At 41.6% G+C, this 26,260-nt stretch overlaps 1 protein-coding gene across 1 annotated transcript in view; it reads left to right on the top strand.

Moving 5' to 3' along the window:
• The window catches only part of ATAD2B (ATPase family, AAA domain containing 2B), a 94,157-nt gene that overhangs the window by 49,743 nt on the left and 18,154 nt on the right, over nt 1-26,260 (top strand). The window contains exons 17-24 of the mRNA XM_015407334.1: nt 10,544-10,676; nt 12,189-12,375; nt 12,640-12,825; nt 15,079-15,214; nt 16,046-16,242; nt 17,894-18,053; nt 20,917-21,039; nt 24,862-24,996. Of these exons, the coding sequence (XP_015262820.1) occupies nt 10,544-10,676; nt 12,189-12,375; nt 12,640-12,825; nt 15,079-15,214; nt 16,046-16,242; nt 17,894-18,053; nt 20,917-21,039; nt 24,862-24,996 (1,257 nt within the window). The remainder of the gene's footprint in view (nt 1-10,543; nt 10,677-12,188; nt 12,376-12,639; nt 12,826-15,078; nt 15,215-16,045; nt 16,243-17,893; nt 18,054-20,916; nt 21,040-24,861; nt 24,997-26,260) is intronic.

The raw sequence follows: 26,260 nt of genomic DNA, 5'->3' as shown, positions 1-26,260 counted from the left end.
TGGTATGGGAATGATGGAAGTGGGGAAGTCTTAATTTGTGAGCTTTGTTTCCATTTTTCAGAGTATATAATTTTATTACTTTTAAACTGATAGTATGTTTACATTATGGCAACTTTTAAGACTGACTGTTGGCATTCGGAGCTGAAAACCACAGGTATTTAATGCCTTGTTACACACTTTTGGTGATGTTTACATCAGGGCCAGTAATTATACAGATGAATAAGGGTCACATTTTGCTGGAAAGCAGCTGCCCTAAAAGGTATTTTAAAACTCTTTTTTTTGGGCAATGTGATCCAGTGGGAGGTGGGATTTTGGAGATCCAACTTCAGATCTCTGCTTGATCAAGTAGCTCATTTAGATTGTTTAGAAAGTCAGTATTTCTAAGTCAACACAGTATCCTCTGAAAGGAAAAAATAAAAATTGTGCAATAGGAGTGATAATATGTGTGCATGTTTATCTGCTATTTTCTGATAATTATTCCTGAGCTTATAGGGGTATGCAAGCTATAAACTGAATTGAGGAAATTCTTTGAATGATCCCAGGAAATGTTGGTCTTGGCCGTCTCTCTGTATTGCCACTTAAAAACCTAATCATTTGTGTGTCTGAGAAACTTCTTGGCAAAGATTGTAGGAATTCCTGCTTGATTGTATTGCTTCAAATAGCTTTGTTATTTTTCCTTTTAATAATAACTACCTTTTCTTTGTAGCCAGAATGGAAACTGTAATTGAACCATATATTAACCAAGAACATATGTTCTGACTTTTTGTTAAAAGGAAAATTAAATAGGTACCTTATATATTTGCATTTATTTTACCTTTGGAATCTAGCTTCATTCTTTTTTTAATTAAGATTTTTTATTGTTTTCACACTAAAAAGTTAACGTAGCAAACAAGCCCCATATAGCCCACCCTTCCCTAATGTGTCCTATTAGCAGAGAAAGAAAGAGAGTGAGAAAACAAAAAGGGTAGTGCAGGAGTGTGGGTTAGGAAAGTAAGATGCAGCATTATGGATTCAATTAAATAGGGAATAAAGGTGAGGTGGTATCATTGTTCTAACAGGATTTCATGCCAAATGGAGGTGAAGGTTCTAGGAGCTCCTCATCTGTTATATGCTATTCTCTCATTTGTACAAATGACTAGCATACCATTGACACAGATATCTACAGAGGGGGTTACTTGAAGGAAGTTAACAACTAATGTGAGATTGATCCTGGAGATAATCTCTTGCCAGAAATGCGTGGTTTTAGGTCCGTTCCAAAACATGCGAATGAGGTTAGCTCCATTCTTCCAGCAGTGCCAACAGGATTTACTGTCAGTGAGACCAACGTGATAATTTAGTAGGGTACCAGTACACCCACAAGAGACTTTTTTGTTGGATAGTCCTTAGTCATAAATCCACAGCAGCGGGTGTATTGGCTTTTAGTATATTTTCCAATTGGGTTGGTTGATTTGGAGTACTCAGTTCTAGGTTCCACTAAGAGCAGATATAATCCAAATTTAATTTGATTTGGTGTCTTAGAAAGTTATATATAAGGATAGATTGTCTAGGAAGGTTTTCTAAGGATGGAAGTAGGCAAAACTGTGTGGGGGGAGGTCCTGAGGTTGCAAAAACTTCTGATCCCAGAACACAGAAGAGGGACAATGTTTTATTTGTATATATTGCCAACTGGCTGTGGATGGGAGATTAAGTTCTGTGGGGAAAAAGGTCAAATGGTTTAAAGTCATCCCCTAGTCCAATTAGCTGAGATAAGTGTACTAAATCCACAGGGATCCATTGTCTTAAAAAAACAAACACCTTTATTCCTTATCTTAATACTAGGGTTTTTCCAAATTGTTAGATCTCTGTGAATTTAAGGGTCAAAAGCCACTGAGTGCCAATCATACACCAAGCTGACCTAGCAGCCTCAATTGCAGGTGAATGAACTTTTTGATAGTTTAAATGGGTAGAGCCCAAAGCAGCCAATTTACACAGAGGATAAAGCTGGGTCATTTCCAAGTGAACCCAATCGTTTCCTGTCCAGAAACTAGAAGTCCAGTATTGCACATAAGAAAGCAGAAAGGCATGTCAGCCTAACAAAAGGTCATGCCCTTCCAGTTTCAGTATTATCTCATACAACTTATATTAAAAGATGGCAAATGTTCCGATAGCGACTGTCAACTGAACACTGTCCACTGGCTCACGCCCAGCTATAAAGCCTTGGTTGGTGGTGGCATTGGTATTGTCAGTACCAATAGTGGTACAGTTGTTGGCACAGTTGGTAATCAGGCCAGGTCCAGTTGTTGTTGTTTTTTAAACTGCCTCAAAGAGGTTCTCTTGTAGTGAACTACATTTATTTGTCATTACAATTCCTAAATATTTTATTTTCTTCTGTAGTTGAAATCCTGAGATGTAGTCAGATTGCCTGCTCCTCTTCCATATTTTTAGTCATTATCTTAGTTTTATTAATATTAATTCTCAAGCCAGCTACAAATCCATAATCTCCAAATTCTTGTTTTAAAGTATGGATTGAGTCCAATGGGTTCTCCAATCTGAATACTAAATCATCTGCAAATGTCAAAAGTTTAAATTCTTCTCCTTTTAATTTCAGGCCCATAATCTCTTTCTGTCCTCTTATTGAATCATGAAGTATCTCCAATACAAATATAAACAGCAAAGGGGATAATGGACAATTAATACGATATCCTTATAACTCCCCAAATTTAGTAATAAGATCCGTAATTGCTGGTAAGGAACGTTCAGGATCTGACAGGAGAATCATTGCATCATTTGCATACAACATAAGTTTAAATTCCTTATCCCAGACTTTAATACCTGTGATGCCTTCTGATTGTTGAATGGCATATGCCACGGGTTCAAGAGCTAAATCAGATAATAGGGGTGAGAAAAGACAACCTTGCCATGTGCCATGGGCAGCAGTGAAACCTTTTGAACATAGTCCATTAGTAAATACTCTAGAGCAAGGCTCATTATAGAGGGTCTTCACCCAGTTAATAAATTCTGGGGGCATGGTACAAGATTGCAGTGCAAAGTGCAGGAATTCCCAACGCAATCTGTTGAAGGCCTTCTCTGAATCTAGTGATAAGGCCAACAAGGGATCACGCTTATTTTCTGTGGCAGCAATTACATCAATCGTATATCTGATGTGGTGAGCACCCTGTCTTCTTCGTACAAATCCTACTTGATTTGAGTGGATCATGTATGCGCTGCAGATTTGAGGCAAATTGCAAGAGGTGTTGTAAGGATTTTTTCAGTAACATTTACTAAGGATATTGGCCTATAACTAGATCAAAGAAGTAGGTCTTTCCCTGGTTTGGGGATGACTATGTTAAATCCTTCGTACATTGGTTTTGGCAAGATGCCAGAGTTTTGAGCTTCTTCTGCAACCTGATTCAGAAGCGTTATCAGTTCATTACTGAAGGCTTTATACCATTCCACAGGGTACCCATCAGGCCCTGCGGCCTTCCATTTCTGAGTGTGTAAAGGAGGCTGCCAAAAATTCTTGTTGTTGCTTACTCAAAGAAGCTGTTAGTTGTAATTTACCCAAAAACTTAGAAATAGTTTCTGTAGAGGGGACATGGTCTACAGAGTAAAGATTTAAATAACATTTCTTAAATTGCTCATTGATTGCTTTGGGTATAATATGGATTTCTCTTTATTTTTAATGGCTGCGATATAATTGTGAAAACAGATTCATTTTAATCTAAATGCCAGCAATTTGCCAGCTTTTTCTCAGCTTGCAATGGGAGCAATTTATTAAGTTCATATCTGAATTTCATCATAGTGCTATGATTTTCAGAGGTGGGATTGCTACTATAAGCTGTTGTGGCATCTTTTAATTTATTTTCTGGTATATTCAGCACTTCATTACTTTGGTGTTTTCTGTAGGAAGCGTAAGCAGTAGTGAAACTTAGAGTATCTCATAAGATAGACTAGGTAATTTCCTTTGATATTAATAAATAAGAAATCCTTGATGTAAATTTCCATTTTCTTTTGAAAGGCTTCTTTATGGGGCAGAGATGTGTTTAGCCTCCAGAGAGGAGATTTTAGATCAGTTTCTCCCAGACTGATTATAAATGAAACAAGGGAAATGATCAGAATATCCCACTAGAACAATCTTTAGAAAATAGAAAAAACTTTAGAAATTAGGGAGTCACTGAGAAGAAATAATCCAATTGAGAGTTAATTTTCTGAGCATGGGGAACAATTGTATAATCTCTAAGGGATGGAGAAGACTCCTGTGACGGACTGCACTTTAAAAGCAGGTTTCATAGTGGAGCTAAATCAGAGAACTGGGAGAGAAAGAATTAACTTTTCCCTGGAAGGGAGAACTTGAGTGACATGCTGCTCCTCCAATTGGCCAGCGCCAGTGGAGGAAAAATATGATCAACTGAGGGCTGTGATCAGTTGTCAGTCTGGAGATTATAGTTTAAAGTTGGCAGTCAGTTGGTTTCTGGCAGAGTTTTGGAATCAGTGAGTCTGACAAGATAAGTCAGACGGGTTCACCTGTGGAGTGAAAGTAAAAGACCCCTTGCCTTAACTGTAGTATTCCTAATCTGAGGAAGAATTCACTAAAAGAATTCAAAGTCCAAGTGTCAACATTTTTATTATTTGTTTATTTATTTGATTTGATTTATATCCCACCCTCCCTGCCGAAGCAAGATCATAAACTGAAGTCCACTTTATACAGACACTAGAACTGGGAGAGAGATTTAGCAAGAATGACTGGGGTAGTGTGTGGAGACTCCCTTTCAAGTAAAAAAGGAACAGGGTTAATTCCTCTAAGGAGGAGAAGATTAATCCCTGCCCAGTGTCTCTGCAGGTTTAGCTCTGAAGAGCACCCTAGTCTGTTGTAAGGGGAAATGGTTCTAAACAACTCAGGTAATAGAAATAAACTGTACTTTACATGAGTTAGGTTTACAAAGTCAGTGACCAGCTCCAGGAAACTGGAACTTCCATAGGAAACTCTCTGACAAAACATTGTTGCTGTAATTAAAATACTGAGTAAAACATCCCATACAACTAAGAACTAAGAATACCTAAAAATAAGCTTTAATAACATCATTTTTCCTGCTCAAAGAAGTGAATTCTGTACTATCAACAACTTTTACATCAGCAATTCCAGTCCTGACTCACCTGGCTTGGGTGCGGTTTTGAGCCTCTAGCTACCCCCTCCCTGCAACTTGTTATTTTGTTTTACTGTTAAACCGTCTCCAATGCCATTTCAGAAGGGAAATAAAAAGAGGGTTCCTGCTTTTCAACAAGTTCCTTGGACTTGGCTAACAGCTGAATTATATTCTGTGGGACAGGGCGGGACAGAAATTCTTTCAAAAACCTCTATTATTTACACACTACCAAGGGCTGTTCAGTTGTAGCAGAGGACCAAAAAAATTTGCCAGGAAAGTTCACGTCCATGTGGGGAGAGTGATAGGGGTCTGTCATAATGCCTTACATATAGCCCGGTATCACACGTACAGCCTTGCAGAGAAGATTTGGCTTGGCTTGCAGTTTGACAATTCTTGTTACTTTTGTCTAAGAGAGGGTCCATTATTATAGTTCTGTACCCCCTTCCAGGATCACGGAATAATCCACAAACTCTGTTGCTATGACAGAATGAAAAAAGGAAGGATCATCTAAATGAACAATAAAGAATTTAAAGGCTGGTAAATGGCTGGGACTGGATGGATTAGTGAATGAGTTTTATAAAGTTTTTGCTAAGGATTTGGCTCCGTATTTATTGAAATTGTATCAGAATATTTTATAGAAGAATCAGCAGATTGTAGTCAGATGTTTATATTTAATTAATTCATAAGGCAGGGAAAGACAGTTCCAAATTGTCAGTTTACAAACCAATCTGTTTACTTATTGAAAACTAATATTTTATAGTTAACATTATTAGCTAACAGATTAAGAAGTATTATGAATAGTTATGTTGGATCAGATCAGACACGTTTTTGGTGGGTCATCAAATGTCTAGTAACATTAGGAAGCTATTGAATTTGGTTAATTATGCAAAAAACAACAACAACCCACCATAATCTACCAGCAGCTTTTTTGTTTGACACTTTGAAAGCTTTTGAATTTGGTGCAGGAATTTTCAAATGGATTGAATTGCTTTATTGGGGTCCAAAGGCACAGGTCTGCTTTCAGGGTTTTCTTCACAATTTCAGCTCTGCAGCAGAGTGAGGGAGGGTTGCCCTTTGCCAGCATTGTTACAAAAGTCTTGGCAATTAAGATGAGAGAAGAATACTCTATCTTTGGGTCTGCAATAGATGAAAGTGTGAGGAAATTATTACTTTATGCAGATAATGGTTGCAAATGGTTAACAGTTACAAATCCAATGACCTCAGTTGCTCAGTTATTAGAAGCAATAAGTAGGTTTGGTTCCATTTCTGGGTATAAAATTAGTGTGCAAAAAGTAGTATTATAACATGTTGTTGAAGGAAAAAAGGCATTTCAGCATGTACAGGTCTGTGTTGGAGGATTCAGATATCTGGGAGTGTTTTTTCTCTGAAAAGATAGAAAATATGTTGGTGCAGAATTTAAAGCAGTTGATCCAGAAAATGGAACTTTCTTTGAAGACGTTACGTTGATTTAGATTATTTATTTATTTATCTTTGTTAAGTAGGATAGCTGCTATTAAGATGAAGATTCTGCTGAGATTTATCTTTTTTTTATGACTGTTCCTTTGTATGCACCACAAAAGTTGTTCAGGAGAATAGGTTAGGACTTAAGAACTCTCCTTTAAAGCTTTGCATATGTACCTGAGAATTTCAGGATCCGCTAATGACTGGGAACTTTGGTGGATTTGAGCTGGGTTGGTAAGATTCATTGATTTGAAAGGAAAGAGGGACTTTTTGACTTTGGAGGAATTGGGCAACAGAGTTTCCAGAGAAATCCCCATATTTCAGTATTTTCAACTGATTCATAGTATGGAAAACGGAGGTTCATCCTGGTTCATGGGGTCTCATGAACCACAAACCTTCCAGTTTACTGAACTGGTTCATTTTGTGAGGTTCATGATGTGGTAGAGCGGGGGCCCCTGCGGGCTAGAGATGCCAAACTTGCAGCGAGTCTCCAGTGGTCTCTCTTCTACCTGCTCTTCAAGTTTGGTGTGGATTGCATGGGGGGAAATCACAGCCACAGGTTCAGGAGGAGTGTGTCGAATGCCCCCCCTGCAAGCTAGAGGCACCTGACTTGCAGAGGACATCCTTGAGATGCCCCTTTATCTGCCCTCCAAGTTTGGCGAGGATTGGCTTGGATGGGTAAGTACTGCCTGCCTCCTCTTCTTAGATGTTGTTGCTGCAGATGGGAACTCCTTCGACCCAGGAGGCAGTCATCTGCCTGCCTCCCCCCCAGTGACATGGATTTGGGGGACGGCCTGCCACACTCCCCCTCGGGAATGGGAGGTGGTCACCTGCCCACCTCCTTGTAATGGAGATGGATTCTGGAGATGGCCAGCCCTTCTCCTCAGGCTCAGGAGGTGGTCACCCACACGCCTCCCCCTGGTGACAGGGTTTTGGGGGCGGTCTGCCACACTCCCCCTCAGGCCTGGGAGGCAGTCAACCTCATTATAGAGATGGATTCTGGGGGTGGCCAACCCTTCCCCTCAGGCCCAGGAGGTGGTCACAGGCCTGTCTCCTCATATTTTTTTAAATTTTATTTTAATTATCATAGAGAAATACAAGGACCATGAAAAGTAGAAGTCAAGTTCAGACTATACACTGGAACAAGCTTAACATTATCAATAGACGGAACAGAAATCTTAAATATTGAATACAGTGAGAATCACCTAAAACAAGATACGAAGATATAAACATATTTCGTTCTCCAGGGAATGATGGAAGGCATACCAGCTTCACAGAAAAAAAAACAGTCAAAGAGAGAACCAAAGTCTATAATCTTTTTCCCATGCTAGGATGCCTCTGACTTCTAAATAATTAAAGACAGGATTCCAGGTGTCTTCATAGCTACTTGGTTGTGTGCTATGTTGCGAACTACAGAAAAAGGGGTTATGATCCATCTCCTAATTGTAGACATTGTTGCTGTAGATGGGGAAACCTTGAGTACAGTCAAATGAGCTCACTTGTACGGGTGGATGTTTAAAGAGATAGAGGTTTGTATAGGTGGATGTCAGCCCACAAGGTAGGTGTTGCGCTGTGAGGTAGATCTTGGTTCATGAGGTGGGTGATGTGCTATGAGGTAGATCTTGGACCTCCATGAGTGGATGGAATACCATGGAACAATGTAGTGTGGTAGCTGGTGAAAGGCCATATCCTCCACTATGGACGAAGGTTGGCCATCCATGGCAACCATCTCACCCATGAGGTGAGTGAGTGCCTCCTAGGCCTTCTCTCTAGTCCTTTTGTTTGACAGCAACAGTGTCCCTGTGGGAGTGACCTCCTGGAGGGTGGCCTGCCTGGAGGTCCACTCCTACCCACAGCACTCTTTGTGTGAGTCTTTTTGCTTGGCAGGGACACCTACTCCCCCTTCTCCCCGCTGAGACAAAGCGGGCCTCTTCTTCCTTCTGCTGGGTGCTACTCTTTACTCTGGAGGCAACAGACTTGGGTGCGCCCTTTGCAGGTGACTGCGGAGGTTGGAGGATGATAAATGGTGGGGGTCCGAGCCCCTCCACATCTGGACATTGCATACCTGGCACTGTGGTACACAGGGGTCATTGGGGAGGGTGTGGAAATGTTCCCAAACTATGGCATGGAAACGGAGACCCAAAATTGGGGCAGGTGGGAGGATGAGCTGCTGCATTGTGGCACTAGGCTTGGAAGACTGATGGGGAGGGGTAGACTCAAGGCGGGAGCAGCCTCAAGGAGTTGGGGCTAGGGGGGCTGAGTGTTTTCCCACCACCCCCTAATTCACCACTCTCAAATTCCTCCGCAAACAGTTTTAGCAACTGCTGTGGTTTTGGCAGCGCTGATAGCTCTTCTGCCTCTTGAGTCCATCCGCAAGAATGCATTGGGCAAAAGAGGCTTTGCCTCTGAGACCCCTGGTGACACCCCCAGTACAGCTGGGCATGGGTGGGCTGGCAGGATGGGCTTGTTCCACAGAGACAGGGCCTGTGAGATGGAGGGGGTGGACTCCCCCCCCCCCGTGGCGAGCATCCCTGTCTCCCACTCTCACCTTCATGGCACAGAGGGGTGTTGCAATTAGGTGGGAGGGTAGATCCTCGCCAGAGGAACCCACAGGTTGAGCCCCTCTGCTTGGCTTTATCAGAGGAGTGGGTGGTGGCTCAGAGCCCTGAGCCCACCAGACACTGCCCCAGACGGGGACAAATGTTCAAAAAACCCACTGAGGGGGAGTCTGTGGGTCCTCAGCCAAGGAACCCACTGGCTGAGCCCCTCTTCTTGGCTCTGTCCTTTAGCAGAAGGACAAGTGCCTCAGAGCCCTGAGTAAGCACCCAACATCCCCAGCCCCGCTGTTCTCAGTACTGAGAAATGACTTCCAGTTCCCTTCCCTCTCTGCCTCTAACTCCCTCTCTGCCTCACTGCCTGCTGCCAAGTAAAAACAGCTGCCAGTGAGCTGGGTGTGTGTACATCCATTGTGCTCCCGTTTTGCTCTGACATTTGTTGGAAAAGTAAGAGGATCTTTTTTTCATTTACGGTGACCTGCCTAGTTGTTAAAAAAAACACAACGGAATAGTATAATAGTGTGCATGTGCATAGACCGCTTTGTTGGAAAAGTAAGAGGATCTTTTTTTTTCATTTACAGTGACCTGCCTAGTTGTTAAAAACAAAACAAAATGGAATAGTATAATAGTGTGCATAGACCGGATTTGTTGAGGCGCTGGTTAGAAATATGGGAATCAGTAGTTGTATTTTATTTGATGTATTCTAATTGTTTTTAACTGTTGTATATTTGCTATGATGGAACCCGCCCTAAGCCTGCTACATGGGGAGGGTGGGTTACAAATCTAATGAATAAAAATAAATAAAGACATAGAAATTATTTTGCAATGCTCATTTATTTGCTGTCTGAAGATCGACTTATTGAATGACCTGCCATACTAGTATGAATTTGTCTCAAAAGTGGCTATTATCTCAGTTGGTCATTGTGGCAAGAATGGCACTGGCACAGAAATGGAAAGACCAGTTGATGTGATCTTTGGGACTGTGGTTAAACAAAGCATGGTTCAAATGGACAATGAACAAGATATCATCATGTAGACATAGGTGGACTTGGAAAGGCTGGTCTGCTGCTAAATTTGCCGATACTTGGAAAGTATTTGCATTGTAGTGGAATAACCGTAAAGGTTACCTAGTTGTGCAGTAATAGATATTGGAATTTGTTTGAAAGGTGGTTCTTTGTATTTAGAGTTTGGGACGTTATGGCAATGTGAATTTTTTTATTTAGGTTTATTATGGTGGTGGTGTTTTAGGGCAGTGTAATTAATGTATGCTTAAGTAAGGTTTATACGTGTCAGGTGATGAGTCTATGGTTGTATAGTTTATTTTCTTTGAATCGAATAAAATGATATAATAAAAAAGAAACAATATTATGCGATTAAAAAATCCTTCATTTTTGTATTGAACAGATACACCAAGTCTAATTATGGATGATAGTGAAGATGAAAATGCGACATCAATATTTGAGACAAGTTGCCAGTCAGGATCACCAAAGAAACAATTATCAGCTGTTGTACATAAATCCTACCTTCATTTTACGATGTAAGTAGATTGACTTTTCCGTGCACTGACAGTCCTGATTAACATTTATGCAGGTTTGCAGAGCCAACATAAACATTATTTGTTGTGACAGTGTTTTGGGAGTGAAATGAGTGGACCCCAGCAGTAGTGGATTCTTGCTGGCTGATGCTTGCTTGAAAGTACTGAAAAGTGTATTGATAAACTCCCCCCCTCCCCCCATATTTAGCATATGATGGTCCTTCTGTTCTGAAGTCACATGCCTTCACAAATTGGTGTCCTTTGATGATAGGAGCTTAAGGAAAACTGACTAAAGTTGTTTTCGTACTATTTAAACGTCTAATGTCAGATGTTTAGCTTGTTTACTTTATGGGATTAGCTCCCCTCTTAATATTCCCATCAGTTGCCATGTGCAACCATTATTTTTAATTGTATAAGTGTACACAGCTTTCTGGTTACTTTAAAAAAATCATGTTGTCTAAGTTCAGCTGTTTTCCCTTTTTTTCTCACCTGTTTCCCTTTAAATGCGCATACTCTGCTATGTACCAGTTTCCAGAAAACATTGTAGGATTTTCTGTTAAAAGACCACTGAGTGGTTTAGGATATAATAGTTCAATAATAGTAATCAGCGTTCAGAGATCGAAATTATGACTTTACTTGTGTATTACTCTCTGTTTGCATGGTACTTTACCCCTGTTATATTTTAGAACACAAAAAAGACAGCTGTCTTTCCAAAGAAACATGTAACCTACATTTTGACAACGGTAAAGGCAGCATATGTTCAAATGATCCCATGTGAACCAGAGCAGCACTGTTTCAGGTGTGCCAAACAAGTTTTCAAAAGCTTATCGTATGAGATCTGCTTTTTTTGCACATGCAGTAAAAGTTCTGTTAACTAGCATCTATGGAGAATTGCAGTTACCAGATCATCAGATATGCTGTTTAGCAAAGCTTTTACCTGGCTTCAGGTGAGTGAGATGGGCAGCACCCAACTGACGGAGGGGGATAATGTGCAGGTCACTTGACTGGCATGCCAGTTAACCAGGGGCTGGATAACAAAGATTTTGCTGTATCCACATAATCCTAAACCAGAACATATCCAACTTCAGCTAAGCTACGACCAAACCCATGACTTGTGTTTGCTGGGGAGTTATGGCTAGCTAACCTTTGAAACTCTGCAGTAAAAAAATACTTGAATACTGGGTGTATTGGCCCTGAGCAGAGCTGGATAGTCTAGGCTCGCCTGATCTCATCAGGTCTTGGAAAATAAGTGGGTTCTGCTCTGTTTAGTACTCGAATGGGAGACCACCAAGGCAGTCTAGGAGGACTGCTGTGCAGAGGCAGGCAGTGGCAAACCACCTCTGCCCTAAGTTAGCTGAGACTTGATGACAAAAAGTACATTGACAACTTAACTGCCAGTGTGATGGTGGTAATTTATTTTGCCCTCTACTAAGCATTTAGGGGTGGTAAACATTGTGATTCAAGAAAAGTATGATCAGTACACATCGGTCTAAGAAAGCATTACTGTTGTTACAGGTCAGCTTACCACCAGCCCACCTCTTACAGGCCAAGATTACTGCTTTCTGGAGAAAGGGATTCAGGTCAGACTTCACACCTTGCTCCAGCCCTATTGCACTCTCTTGAAAAATTTGCTGTACACAGATTAGATCTGCCAGCACTCTATTCAGTCAGTGCCAAAACACCTGAAGAGTCCTGTGCGCAGGTTAGTTGGTGTTCATTTTCCATTCTAATTTAACCTGTCATATGGCTCAGTGTCTTGTTGGTGCTGTATGGTTGCCGTTTCAGTCTGCATGATATGAACAGTGAGGATGAGATATTAGGAGCTGAGTCACAGAGCACCCTTATGTAAAGAAGAAACCTTAATGTCAGACAATAAAAGCCTGTAGAAAGTAACCAAGTATATCTCATGACAGCAATTTGATAATGTGATTATCTTAATTTTAATATCAGTATTTTCCTTGACCAGATCTTTCGTGAAGCGAGAAGAACACTACCAAGTATTGTTTACATGCCTCAGATTGGCGATTGGTGGGAAGCCGTCAGTGAAACTGTGAGAGCCACATTTCTAACTTTGCTGCAAGACATACCATCATTCTCACCTATATTTCTACTTTCTACCTCTGAAACCATGTATAGTGAACTGCCTGAAGAGGTGAGCATGAACTGTGATTGCTTGAGGTGTGAAATGACATAGTTCAGGTCTTGGTGATCTTGATGCAGGGGAATCCCAGTAGATGCATGCTAGAACTTGTCCATCTCAGTAGCTTAGAGGCATCTCTTAGAACCTTTTAAATAAGCTGGTTGTGATCCAGTCCAGTATGGGATTGGGGGCGGGGGGAGGACACTTCTGAGGTTGAAAATGCAGGGGGGAGAATTGTTTGCATGCATCTCTACATAGTTGGTTGAATCCTACTGCTCTGCTGAGCACAGAGCAGACCTTTTCTCCAGAGGAAGAGAGTCATCTACCAGAGAAGATAGTGTCAGAGGGTGCCTGTGTTGGTCTGCAGTAGAACGGCTAGCTTCAAATCCAGTAGCATTTTAGAAACCAATAAGATTTTTTTGGGTAACAGCTTTCGGGAGTCAAAGCCCCCTTCATCAGATGTCTGACCATGGGAGCTTTGACTCTCAAAGGGTCACACCCTGAAAATCTTGTTGATGCTACTGGACTCCAAGCTAGCTGTTCTGCCAGAGAAAGGCTCTGTGCTTAACTGAAAGGAGAAGTGGGATCCAGCCCAATTTTTACCTGTAGCTGAAACTTGAGAATTAACCTTGTCTTATCTATAAAAGAACACGAAGCAACAAGTAAAATGTTTCCCCCTGCAACTTTTGCAATCCTCATCCTCTCTGGGGACCTTCTCGTTTGGCCTAATAATGTTAACACACCTCCTCTATATTTGCCAAATCACCTAATGGCTTAACTAACTTCAGTAAAGCGGTGAATTTTTTTTTTGCCCTGAGAATCACCCAGTAGTGGTTTTCCCCATTATCCCACTGTGAATGTAACTGTTAGCTTCTGACTGTCTTCTCTGTACCACCAGTGTAGGTGAAATGCTTTTTAATGTTGGTTTAGGAAGATATTTGAAGTGTTTCATTTTATATTTAACTAGAAGCAAAGCTTGTTGTAGAAGGAAGACAACGGACCCTAGAAAGACGTGACAGAGCCCCCCCCCAGTCCCCTGCTTTCTCTTCCCTCCCCAGAGCCCGGGGTCAAGGGGCGATGGAAGGTCCCGCCACTGGCTTCGCACCTGGCTGCCTCCATCGCTCTCCGTCCCAGCAGTGAACCAGCCCCCATTCAGTCGCAGCCTGAGCGGGTACCTGCAGCGGCCTCGGCTGACAATGTCCGCTGAGGCGCCAGCAGGATCGGGCTTAGCCTGATGAGCGCCCGCTCGCTGGAGCGTCCTGGCCGGCTCCGAGCACACTGAGGCTGGGCGGCGCTTTGGTGGGCGGGACGACAGCAATGCAGCCAGCAACACAGCCAGTGGGTAGAGACGCCGTTTGAGTGACACACCAACGAGCCAACTGATTTGGGAGCATGTGGAGGAGTCCATGACCAAAACAGCATTATATATCAGGAGAGATTATGGCTAGTATCCAGAGAACAGCACAGTGCATTTTTTTGTTACTCTACAATCTCTCTATTCTTTACCTCAGTCTTATTTTTTTGGGGGTGGGGAATGTCTCCTCAGTCTCAAAAACAGTTCGATGGGGGAAGGGGGAGGCTTCTTAGTGAGAAATAGAAACCCAAAGATTTGTTCGGGTGTCTGGAATTGTTTCTTAAGCAATTAGCCCTCCTAGGTGAACTGCTTTGAACAAGGGGATACTAAAATAAATACATAAATAAATGGTAGCATGTAGAGGTTTACCGTTCAAATACAAAAAATCTCAAAGGTCATTCCCAAGCCTTTCTAATATAGTTTGTTGAATTCCAACCTATATTTGTTGAGTTGATGAATGATTGTACCCATTTGTTTAGTGATAATGACGATCTGATATTCTAGCAACTGGTACTCCCGTTTTCTTCTGGGGTTCCGATATGCCTTTTGTAAGAGGAGTACTGAATGACTCTGAACTAGTTTAGATGTTGTTGTTCTCATGCGCATGCCACTGAAAAGCCATTGCCCAGTGGTTACATGCTGCCTACCGCTAATATTGACCTACTGTGACCTAATCAGGGTTGTTGTATGCCTGGCCAGACACATGGTATTGAGTATTTAAATGTTACTGCTTCTGTGCCGTAGAAATTAATTAAAGGGCTTTCTGAGGAAACTTCATCCGGAGTAGTGACCTCTTATGTCTCCCTTCGGTTTTCTTCTTCAAAAACTAGCCCTGTGAATGTAATGGCATAATTTAAAGTAGCTTTAAAATATAGGCAGTTCCTTTATTTTTCCACTATGTTTTCGTATAGGTGAAATGTATCTTTAAAATCCAGTACGAAGAGGTTTTTTATATTCAGAGACCTAATGAAGAAGACAGGCGGAAGTTTTTCCAAGAGCTGGTTCTAAACCAGGCATCGATGCCTCCTCCGAGAAGGAAGCAAACTGGTTAGTTCACTTTCTGTGATTCTTGGAGAATATGGTCTCTTCCACCTGAATGGCCCACTCCTGGTGGGGTTTTTTTTGTTTTGTTGTTCTTTTTGTATTTTTCCTATGTGCATGTATGTGTGCATGTGAGTGTGTGTGCACTCTGGTGACTGACCCCTCCTGTGGGCCTGGAGGATATTCAGAGAGGTGGCTGAATAAAGCCTGCCCCTGTCCTCCCGACTGCTGGTATTCCAAGGAGGTCTCCCATCCAGTACTTGCCAGAGTCGACCCTGCTTAGCTTCCAAGATCTGACGAGATCAGGCTTGCCTGGGCTGCCCAGGTCTGGGCTCCCTCTCCTGGTTTTGATTTTTAAATAGGACTGGGAACAGGAATTAACTGGCTGTGACCTTGTATGGGATTCATGTCCTCAGTGGGTGTATTCAGGCACTGTCACTCTTCCGCACTTAACAGGCAGAGGCAAGTTCTGTGATGGCTGTTAAGGTATTGGTGGGGGAGGATGGAAGGAAGAGATTCCTAAAGGTAGGATCAGTGGCATATTCAGGGGGCTTTTAATGCATGTTTTAATTAATAATGGTACGCTACGTAGGGGATGACTTTGATATTCCAGTTTCTGAATCTCCTGGCTCTTTCTGCTTTGGAGTACTGGTGCTGAGCAGGCTGTACACAGAGGTTTGAAAAATATTCACACGATATTGTTATTTCTCAATCTTTTTAAAACTGCTGAAGAATGCAGAATTTTTGGTATTATCAAATCATTGGGTGATATAAGATGTTCTGCAGATGTAATTTGGAAGAACCTGATTTTTCCCCCTCACCCAAATTCTCTTTCAGCTCTTTCTGATCTGGAGGTGCTTCCCCTTGCACTACCCTCTCCGACCCGCCAGCTGTCAGAGGCAGAACAGCAGCGAATGGAAGACCAAGAAGAGAACACGTTGCGAGAGCTGCGGCTGTTTCTCAGGGATGTTACCAAGAGGCTGGCCACAGACAAGCGCTTTAACATCTTCAGCAAACCGGTGGATATTGAAGAGGTCTTGTTTCAGTAAACGTGCAAACAATGAAGTTGACCGTATTAACAGTTAATTTAAAAAAAAGAAGGTGGAGATCAGTTAGCATCCCAGATGGCCTTGGTTATCTGTGATCTAACTCTTGTTTTCCATATTTACAGGGAATATTGGCTTAATTTGAACATTTTGAAGCCACAACTAACTGGTTCTTGGCTGCGATACTAACATAATCCAGAACACTGTGTATTGTTCAGGCTGCTTCTTCGACTGTGTAATAATTTGTTTTCTTCATGCCAGGCTGAATGCAAACTGATCTTTGCTTGGAGAAACAGCATTGAACAAGCTGTGTTAAAGGAATATTTATTAAATTGTAATATCTATTACAGATAACAAATTAACCAGTAATTTTCTCCCTTGCCTATCTCTGGCCAGTATTATTATTATTATTGAGAAGCAAAAAGGTCGTATAGATGAAAAAGAAGATGCCATTTAACCGGCCAGTGGTAGCAATCTGCAAAATTTAAAACAACAAAAAATGAATTTGTTATAAGGATTCATAGCCTACCTTTACCAAGGTGGCTTACAATAAATTATTTAAACCAGTATGGCATCCATTATTCTATTTGATGGACTTGACCTTTGAAAGAAAATTTGGGTAGACTTTCATTCTAATACCTGTAAGAAACTAAATAGAGAATGACAAAGCTGCAATAACAGTTATTTGTATTCTAGAAGTCTGCTTTTAGATCATCATATTTACAAGCTATGTTTGTCTGTCTGGTTTTTGGTCAACTTCAAAACCAACTTTGCACAGATAACAGTCAGTTGCGATGATGTTCTTAGAAGAATAATGTTTGAATATCTGGAGTTGATATTGTTTTGCAGGCATATAAATTTGTGTTAATAAATCTTCTAAATGCCTGTGTATACTGTAACTTTAACTGTAAGTTTCATGGTCTCTGTGAATCCTATATGTGTGCAGACCACATAATGATCTTTCTAGAACTTTTGGAATGTGACCCCCCCTTCCCCTGAACTAACACTTGAAACTATCATTTCAGTTACTGTTCAAGTTGATATGTAACAGTCTTGAGTTCTAGACATACATTCTCTTGTGGGTTTTGGTTGGATTACTTCTCCCTGACAATTTGTATGGATAGCCTCTAAATGTATGGGTGCCATCTGTATATCATCAAATTGGAATGTATAGATTTAATGAATTGGCTGTAGATGTATGGCAGTCAGGTGAAGTGAGGTTAGAAGTGGGTGGGTGAAGTTGTGCTCCCTGGGCATGCATAGGCTGTACTTATCAAACGTAACTTTAGCCTTGTGATTCCCTGCTGAGAATTTTGGAAGCCTGCTTACCCCACCTGTACAAGCATCTGTCTCGGAAGCCGATCTGTGAACGAGTATTTCTGCATTGTGCTTTGAAGTCCTGGAGGGGTACTAGGTTGTCTCTGTATAGCATATTTTAAAAAATCATTTCATTTTCAGCCACCATGTTTGCAGTTGCTTCTACATGAAGAAGAATTTTGTTACCAGCAGCAGTTTTACTCTTTGGGGGACTGAAACTGTTCTGCATGAATTGAGTCGGAAAATAAATACATTTAATGTTGGATATATGTGAAAATCAGCATAGGTCTCTGTGTCACTTTACTGTGCTGTTTGATTATAGGTTTCAGACTATCTGGAAGTTATCAAAGAGCCGATGGACTTGTCTACAGTAATAAGTAAAATTGACAAGCAGAACTATTTAACGACAAAGGATTTCCTCATAGACATCGATCTCATCTGTAGCAATGCGTTGGAGTATAATCCTGACAAAGATCCGGGGGGTAAGAAAATTCTGTTCTATTCTTGCTTAAATATGAACACACATTTTGCTCTTGTATTTCATAGCTTCTTGAGTTTCATAGCCATTCATAGCGTTTTGTAGCCACTGGTTAAAAAAATCATTGTTCACAGCCCCCCCCCGCCCCCCACACATATAATTGATTCAGATGACTGAGGTGTCCCTTCATGCGTCTTATGAAATACAGCTCACAGAAGTCACATTTCTGCTTGTGCAATCTGGGAGCACTTCTGCTATTTCCCTTCTCAGTGTAGACCACCATGCTGCCCTGGGAGTTGCATTTTAGGGATTACAACAAGCTTCTGGGGGCGGGTGAGATCTGTCCTGTGTGTGCTGGTCCAGTCTTGAGTCCTTAAGGTCCCACAAGACTCATTTAAAAAACAAAACAAAACAAAAAAGCTGAAAAATCAAGAAGCAGAAGATTTTTTTGCAGATTGGAAAGACTTTAAAGACTACTTAGAGAAATACTGGGATGTAAAAAACAATTTATTTTGCTGTGACAATTACTAAGGTTGGATAGACATTTAGATTAAATTTAAACATGCATAGACAGACAGATAAAAAGATACGTTACCTGAAAGAATTATGTTGTTAAAGAATTGGAAAAAGAGAAAAAAATTCAAGAATGTAATAGAGGTTTGAGCACTGTGGGAAGTCAGAAGGGGGGGGTACCTGGATAAAAGGATATGAAAAGTTTGTTATATGACGTAAAATTTTACTTATTATTATATCCTAATAAAATTGTTTAAAACAAACAAACAAAAAAACCCCCTATGTATTCATTGCAGGTTAGTATTTGTATAAGGTACATGCCATAAATGCATATTGCTTAAAAGTTTTGTAGGACAGTAGTTACAAGCTTAAGCAACCCATCTTGTTTTAGAAACTTCGGTGAACCCCCAAGCCTTCCTTTTCTCCATCTCTGGTTTCCATCGTGTACTCCCCAGTTCCCTTTCAAAGTATATGGCAAGCAGCTCATGTCCTACAGACGCCTCTTGCATGCTTAGAACAATGCAGTGAGAAACACGTCAGCTACACTTCAAAAGCAAGCTTAAATAAAATGTATCTTTATCTTAGTGGGTGGCTGATTTTGGAGGGCCACAACTCAGAAGACCCTGACTCAAGTTCTTATCCGTCTCACCCTTTGATTGGAAGGGGATTTGAGCTGGAGATAGCAAGCAAGTTACTTACTGGTTAATAATCTATATCACTGCTATTTCTTATTGGTGCTGCTCAGATTTTCCTCTTGAATATTCTAGCATTTGTATTTTACAGATTCAGTTTGTGCTGTCTTTTCTATGTTTACTCATAAATAAGTTCCCACAAGTTCAGCTGGATGTATTCCTAAGGAAGTGCTGGCTATAATTCTTTTGTCCGTTAGTGGCTGGATCCTGCATTGAGGGGTGGGGTGGGGATCACCGTGCCGTAACACCATTAAGTCAAGAGCCTAAAGTTACTTAACTGCCCCTTTGCCTCTCAGATGGAGAGTCCCTGCCTCCTCCCTCCCTAGAAACCTGAGAGAGCTCTGTTTTCACATGAGCTGGGTGGGCATTCTGAGCGAGGACATTGCCACAATTTATGAGAGTCTGAAATATGGGTGTTCACAGACATACCTCTGTGTGTGTATATATATGTAAATATATATATATGTAAATTCCAAAAACAGTGATCCTGTGTTGTGTAGATCAGACTAGCACAATCTGTGACCTACCAAACTACTGGTGTTCATTGAGCCATGTATTTTGTTCTGAAACCTTCTAAAACCTTCCATCATCTGTCAAAGCAGCGCAGTAAAAAACTAGTACCTCGGAGGTACTAGTTTCCGGGAACCGCGGGGCAAAGGGCGGGCGTCTGATCGCGTTTCCGGAGGTAGTTCCGGCGCCCGCCCATGTCCCCTAGCTAAAAGGTGGGGTTTTTTGTCCAAGTCTCCACGGATGCGCAAAAGCGCCCAACGGAGCATGCGCAAACGTTAGTTTAATAAAAAACAACCCACACAACTTGCGTCGTGCAGAGAAGAGGAGAGCAGCCTGAAGAAAGCCACAAAGAGCGCACGGCTTGAGGCGAGCGACAAATAGATAGGGGGAAAGGGGGCAAGGCAGAAGATACAGCGGCTGAGATGAAGCCCAGAAGAGGGGGGCGCGGTGGCAGATTAGGAAGTCTCCTTGGGCGAGGGGCGGTCAGGGCGGAGGGGGCTGAGCCATGCTGCTTTGCCCTCTTCGCGCGCCCCACCAGCCGGCTCCCCAGACTGTTGCCCTTCCAGAACTACTGCCCACCCCCTGCCTGCCTCAGTCGCCAGCTGGCCCCTCCTCTCCCCAGCGCCGCTTGGCCAACTGTCTCTGGCAGCCCCCTCCTGGCCTTCCCTCGTGCGCGGCCCCCGCTTCTTTGCCCTGAGGCCCCACTTCGGTGTGATCCGCACCTCTCCCTAACCACGGGACCTCCATGGAATCTCCACGGGACCTCCACGGGAGGTCTGATCGCCCAACCGCGCTTTAGTTTTCCCCGGGGCAAACAGCTACGCTCCCCCCCGCATTTTCCTGGCTGTGTGACCGCAGCCTAGGTTCGGTTTGGGTAACATCACAAGCTGCGATTGCCTTAGGTAGATCAATGCATCTTCTACACAGCCTTATATTTTCAGGAGGTTGATTAAAACGTGTATGTTCCATCAGGCAATTGTTTGATCAATGCTATTCTATCACTTGTGTGGGTTTTATTGATTTTTTTTCCTGACGGGTTAATTTGATGGATCATGTACCTTTCAGATATTTGTACCATTGGCCTTTGGCATGTGAGGTAAGATTTTTTAAATGTCTTTGATGATTAAAATGAGAATTGTGCTAATTTTGTAGATAAAATAATTAGACACAGAGCCTGTACTCTGAAGGACACTGCTCATGCTATCATTGCTGCTGAGTTGGATCCAGAGTTTAATAAAATGTGTGAAGAAATCAAGGAAGCAAGGAAAAAAAGAGGTATCATTAATTTAAAATATGTTTATCATAGATATACTGTGACACTTGAAGATCTTAACGGTTTGAGATATCTGAGTTTAAATTTTGTGCTACTTAAATTTGAGAGACGATCCTTTCAATCCACTGTGCAATTTGGTACATTATTTGCATGAGTCAGATTTCAGGGTTGCCGATTTTGGAAAGTTGTTCAGGCCTTCCTAGAAAGAGATGTAAGCATGTGGGAGAACCTAGCATTTGCAGCCTACTAGACTTTCAGCCTCCTTGGATTCTCTCCTTATGACATACTCCCCGGTAGATTGATGGAGCCTTCAGGTGCTTTAAAACAGAACGTGGTAAGCTTTATGTAAAATGGTTTAGTGCTGGAAGATCACGCATATGAATAATTTTCACACATATCAGCACTTGTCTTGTATACCAGTTTTAGAATATGAGCATTGGCTCTCAGGCAACATATTGTAATTAGGTACATGAGCTTGCAGGACACGATGATCTTGGAAGAATGGTCCTTAGCGAATACAAACAGGTAGCATCCTCTTTGAGCAAGAAACCTACACAATGGAATGTGTTCCTTGTTGATCAGAGTCACATTCACTCTTTCACTAGCTGAAAGAGCAGCTTCATACCAGAACTATAGTTTTCACATGGTGGTTCAGTCAGTTTACTCTTTGATCAGTGATACACCTAAAGATGTCGCATATAATTGTGCTTTAATCTAACTGTGGTTAGTGCAGTTGCCTGAACGTGGGTAACTTCACTAACTATGGCTAGCTGGTATCAAGGGAGACAGCTAGGAAGAAGTGGTGAAAGGTGAGAGAGGTTTGGTTTTGGGCCTCTCTTGCCAGGCACCTCTGTAGTTGGGCAGGGTGTGAAGCGGCAGGAGGAAACAAACCTGGTTTCCACACCTGTTACGTAATGCGAAACCATGGTCAAGGAACTGTGGGTAATAAGCCAGTCTGAGATCCCTGCTTCAGATCCTGATTTGATGGACTCTACACAGTTCTAGTGTAACATTCTGCATTTGAATGATCTGCAAAAATGATGGTTTTGCATTTCATTGGACCCAAGCCTGTATTTCTTCACAAGGCCTTTTGCAAAAGAGAATAATCTATCTTAGCGGGCAGCATCCTTTGTTAAAAGGAGCTTTAGTTTAACCAGCCTCAGTCCTTAATGGGTTCGAAGTGACCTTCAGATTTTTCTCTAGCAAAACTAGACATTCCCAGCAATAAATTCTTGGGCTATACATGTCTGCTTAAGTCACAGTCTTTTTAATATTTAAAGTATGATAATATATAGAAAAATTATGTAAATTGAGATCTAAACCCCACAGTTGGCTTGTCTGTATTAATTACTTGGGAAGGAGGATGGAGTTTGGTGTAAATAGCACAGGAGTCAAATCAGAATGCTGTCTGATGTGGCTATTTTAACAACATCTGCTTTTGCTGGAAGGGAGGAGTCTCAGTTCACTAAGGCAGATATTAGGTTAAGAAGCTCATTGACAACAGTATGAGAATTTCATGGTGTGAAGCATTCAACTCTCAGCCCAGCTGTGGGTATGCTGTTAGATAAGTGAAAACTAGTGGGGTTAAAAGTAGTTCTCCTAATTCCTCTTTACTCTGATTATCTTTGAAATCCAGCAATCCCCCATCTCCCCTTTTTGCTTTGATCAAAGAGAAATCCAAAGCGAGCAGAGGCAGGAAGGGAGGTTCTGCAGAATATCAGAATTTCACTCTGTAGATGCTCAGAGGCAGGCAATTTCTTAGCAGCCTTCCTATCCTCCTATTAGAGCACCACCATGTGGCGTGCAACATAAAACAACTTCAAGGTCCAGAGTTACAACAGGGTGCCCGTGATTACTCTTCTAAGAGAATAAGAGGAATCGAAGGCTGTATCTAAAAAACTGAGACCGATTTCCCACAAGCAGCTGTGCTGCCCTCGCTCTTCCCTTTCCCCCGATTGTATTAATCAATTTCCCACTACCTGCTGCGTGGCCGCATTTTGACCTGCAGCACCCCCCCCCCCCCCCTTTTCCCCCCCTCTTTTTTTTCTCAAAAAAAAAGGATCTAGAAGATGCGGGAGAAATCGGGGGATGCTGCGGGTCAAAATGCGGCCCTGCAGCAAGTAGTGGGAAATTGCCGAATACAATCGGGGGAAAGGGAAGAGCGAGGGCGGCGCAGCTGCTTGTGGGAAATCGGTCTGAATTTTCGAAAAAGAAATTCCCCTCTCCTGTAACAAACACTGGTGAGAACTACTTAATTTCTCGTCCTTGTGCTCCTCCCGGTGGTGTGAGGGCCCAACTACACATTACAGGCAAGCACACACAACTTGACACTTGCTTTTTCAAGAACAGATGCTTCAGGAGGGGGAGATGCTGGATGGAAAAAAGTGGATGGGATGGGGGGAGAATGTGTGATTTTCCAGCAGTTTTTCCTCTGCAGAGGAAAGAACTCGAATATCAGTTTCACGCACTTTTCCAAGATACAAGCCTTGGAAGGCTAATGTGCTGGAATGAGCACGCCTTTTGCAAGGCTTTTCACCGAGTTATTTCTGCTTCTCTCCCTCCAGTTTGGCTGTGTTCAGGCCTTTTGCCCTTCCGTTCTCAGATTGCAATAGGGTTTGTGCTGCGTTATTGAGATCCAGGCTCTTATCTTTGGTGACAATGTAAATAGATATAATAGTATAAAATTATAATAAAATCCAGCATTATTATGTAGTATTATGTAGATTATTATGTAGTATTATGTAGATTTTGAAGCTGGGGTCAAATCCCTGCTCAACTATATATTCTTCTTCATGATCTGAGGCACATTTCCCCCCCCTTTTACTTTCAGTTGCCTGGCCTCAGAATGGGGGTATTGATTATCTTCCCCAGGAGGGTGTGAGGAGAAATCACGAGAGCGTATTGTAAAATATGCTATAAACTGTAAGCACTATAGAAATGGTACAAGTAAAACATATTCTTTGCAGTATTCATGGGCAACGCTCCCTCTAAGCTGTAGAGTCTTGTGAGCAAGAATTCTACTTTGTGAGCTACTGGCATTAAAGTTGTGAGCGAGCGATTTGGCTACTGCATACATTAGTTTGTTCTGGAGCCATCCTTCCTGAGCTGAGACAAAAATGTGTGAGCCAAAGGCTAAAAAACTGTGAGCTAGCTCACACTAACTCAGCTTAGAGGGAACACTGTTCATGGGTAGTAATCTTTTCTTTGTAACTTATTGTAAAATAAAAGCCCTGGTTGTACATAGTAACATAATTTTGCTGTAATACTGAAGAGGAGCATATATAGTTCCTGGAAGGGAAACCTAGACAGTCCAAGTGAATGGGACATGATTCTTGGCTAAAATGGAGTGTTTTTGAAAAAGTCCAGTGGTTAAGAAACCAAAATATGAGTTAGAATCTTGCCCCTGATGTGAACACATGACATGACCTTAGGGAATCCCCCTGAGCCTTTCAGCCACTTAATGTAGGGATAGCAATACTGGCCTACCGTACAGGGTTGTTGAAAAAAGTGCAGCAGGATAAAGTATGTGAAACACTCTAAAGCCCCGTATGAATATTACGAAGTACTGTTTTCTTTGGGGGGCTTTTGGGGGGAGAACAGTCAGGTTTTAATACTCTAAGGCTGTATGTCTAATGGATTCCTTTCCTGGGTGAAGTAAATATCCTTTATGTAAATCTTTTTTGTTGTTGTTGTTGCGTCCAGTTAAATGTCTTTAATTACTGTCAGGTTTTAATGTTACTTTATATTCCAGGCTTCTCTTTAAAAAAGATCCGGTTTATAGTGTGAGGATTATTTAAATAGGTATGCTTATCTTTTGTCCACAGGCTTATCAGTAGCAGCAGAGCAAGCAAATCCTCACGACACTGTACAGAAAACAGAAACTAGAGTTGAAGAGGGTTTTCAGAACAAACAAAAAAATGCAATGTCAGTCTGGCAGAACTCTGCAAATAAATGTGCATGTGAGTATTGCCAGTCATTTCATTCAGATGGTAAATGCAATAACCAAGACACACACATGTATCTGATGTACATCTTTTTTTTAAAGCTCTTTCTACCATGTCTTCTTTTATTTTTGAAAACATCTCCTTTACATAAGTGGTTCACACCAGCTGAAAGAGTCTCCTGTGTTCAGCTGAATGGAATTTCTGCTCATAAAAGTGTTTAGAAGAACATAGATGGTTTTACACTGACAAATTTTGTATATTGGAGATTATTGTGGAAAAAGAACACTTGTTTTAGCATGCACCCTGTCACACACTGCAAGAATTTTTTTTACAGTTTTCAGTTTAAAGTGTTACTTGCATAATTTTAAGCAGGATAATTTGAATGTTTTAGAACAGTAATTATTTATTATTTAGAATTAGGGATGAGCATGAACTGATAAACAGACCCTGGGGTTCGGGAGAATGTGTCTCCCACGATCCGCCACATGAACCACCATGTTTTTCATAGAGGTTCATGAGGATTCATGCAGGCTCTGAAGGCATTTAAATACATTTGGAGCTTACTTCTGGGTCTGGTGGCCTGACTGGAAGTGAGCTCCAAAGGCATTTAAATGCCTTTGGTGCTCACTCAGGTCGGGCCATGGTGAAAACCCGAAACCACAAGCCTTTCTATGAACCTCCATTTTTCCATTTCATGCCCACCCCTATTTAGAATCCAATAATTTTGGATCAAAATCACTTTATGTGTAAAAATCTTCTGCTCTATTGCACATTACCTAAGCAAATTGGCAGGTGTCAAATGAGAAAAGTGTAGACTGCCATCTTCCTGACATACTCCCAGCATATCTCCCCTCTTATCCCAGCAAGGACAGGACCAGGTCTACAATCAGTAGCTGAATTAGAATTGTATTTTCCCACTTAGCTGTATCTGATAGGGATCAAGTGCAACTATTTTATTCTGGAAACATGATTTTCTGCTCTCAACTAATTAGAAAACTTGGATACCTAATTGCTGTTGGAAATGGGTATGCATAGCTTAATTCTCCCACAAATCTTTCCCATGCAAAGCAATAGCAGCAGGTTTCTGCAGTTTTCACATGACTTCTCTTTGAGGAAGACTTCTAAGGCTAATAAGTTAATACTTGCAACAGATGAACATTCTGGGCTGTATTTCTATTAATGATTGTTTCCTGTAGTACTGAAGAAATTGCCTAATATTGGCTGAGCTTTTATTATTGGTGATTATATATAGACAAGAGAAAAGACCCGCGAAACTCGC

The sequence above is a fragment of the Gekko japonicus genome, unplaced genomic scaffold, assembly GCF_001447785.1.
Source record: "Gekko japonicus isolate JY-2015 unplaced genomic scaffold, Gekko_japonicus_V1.1 scaffold239, whole genome shotgun sequence".
Classification (NCBI taxonomy): domain Eukaryota; kingdom Metazoa; phylum Chordata; class Lepidosauria; order Squamata; family Gekkonidae; genus Gekko; species Gekko japonicus.
This window is presented reverse-complemented; position numbering and strand designations above follow the sequence as displayed.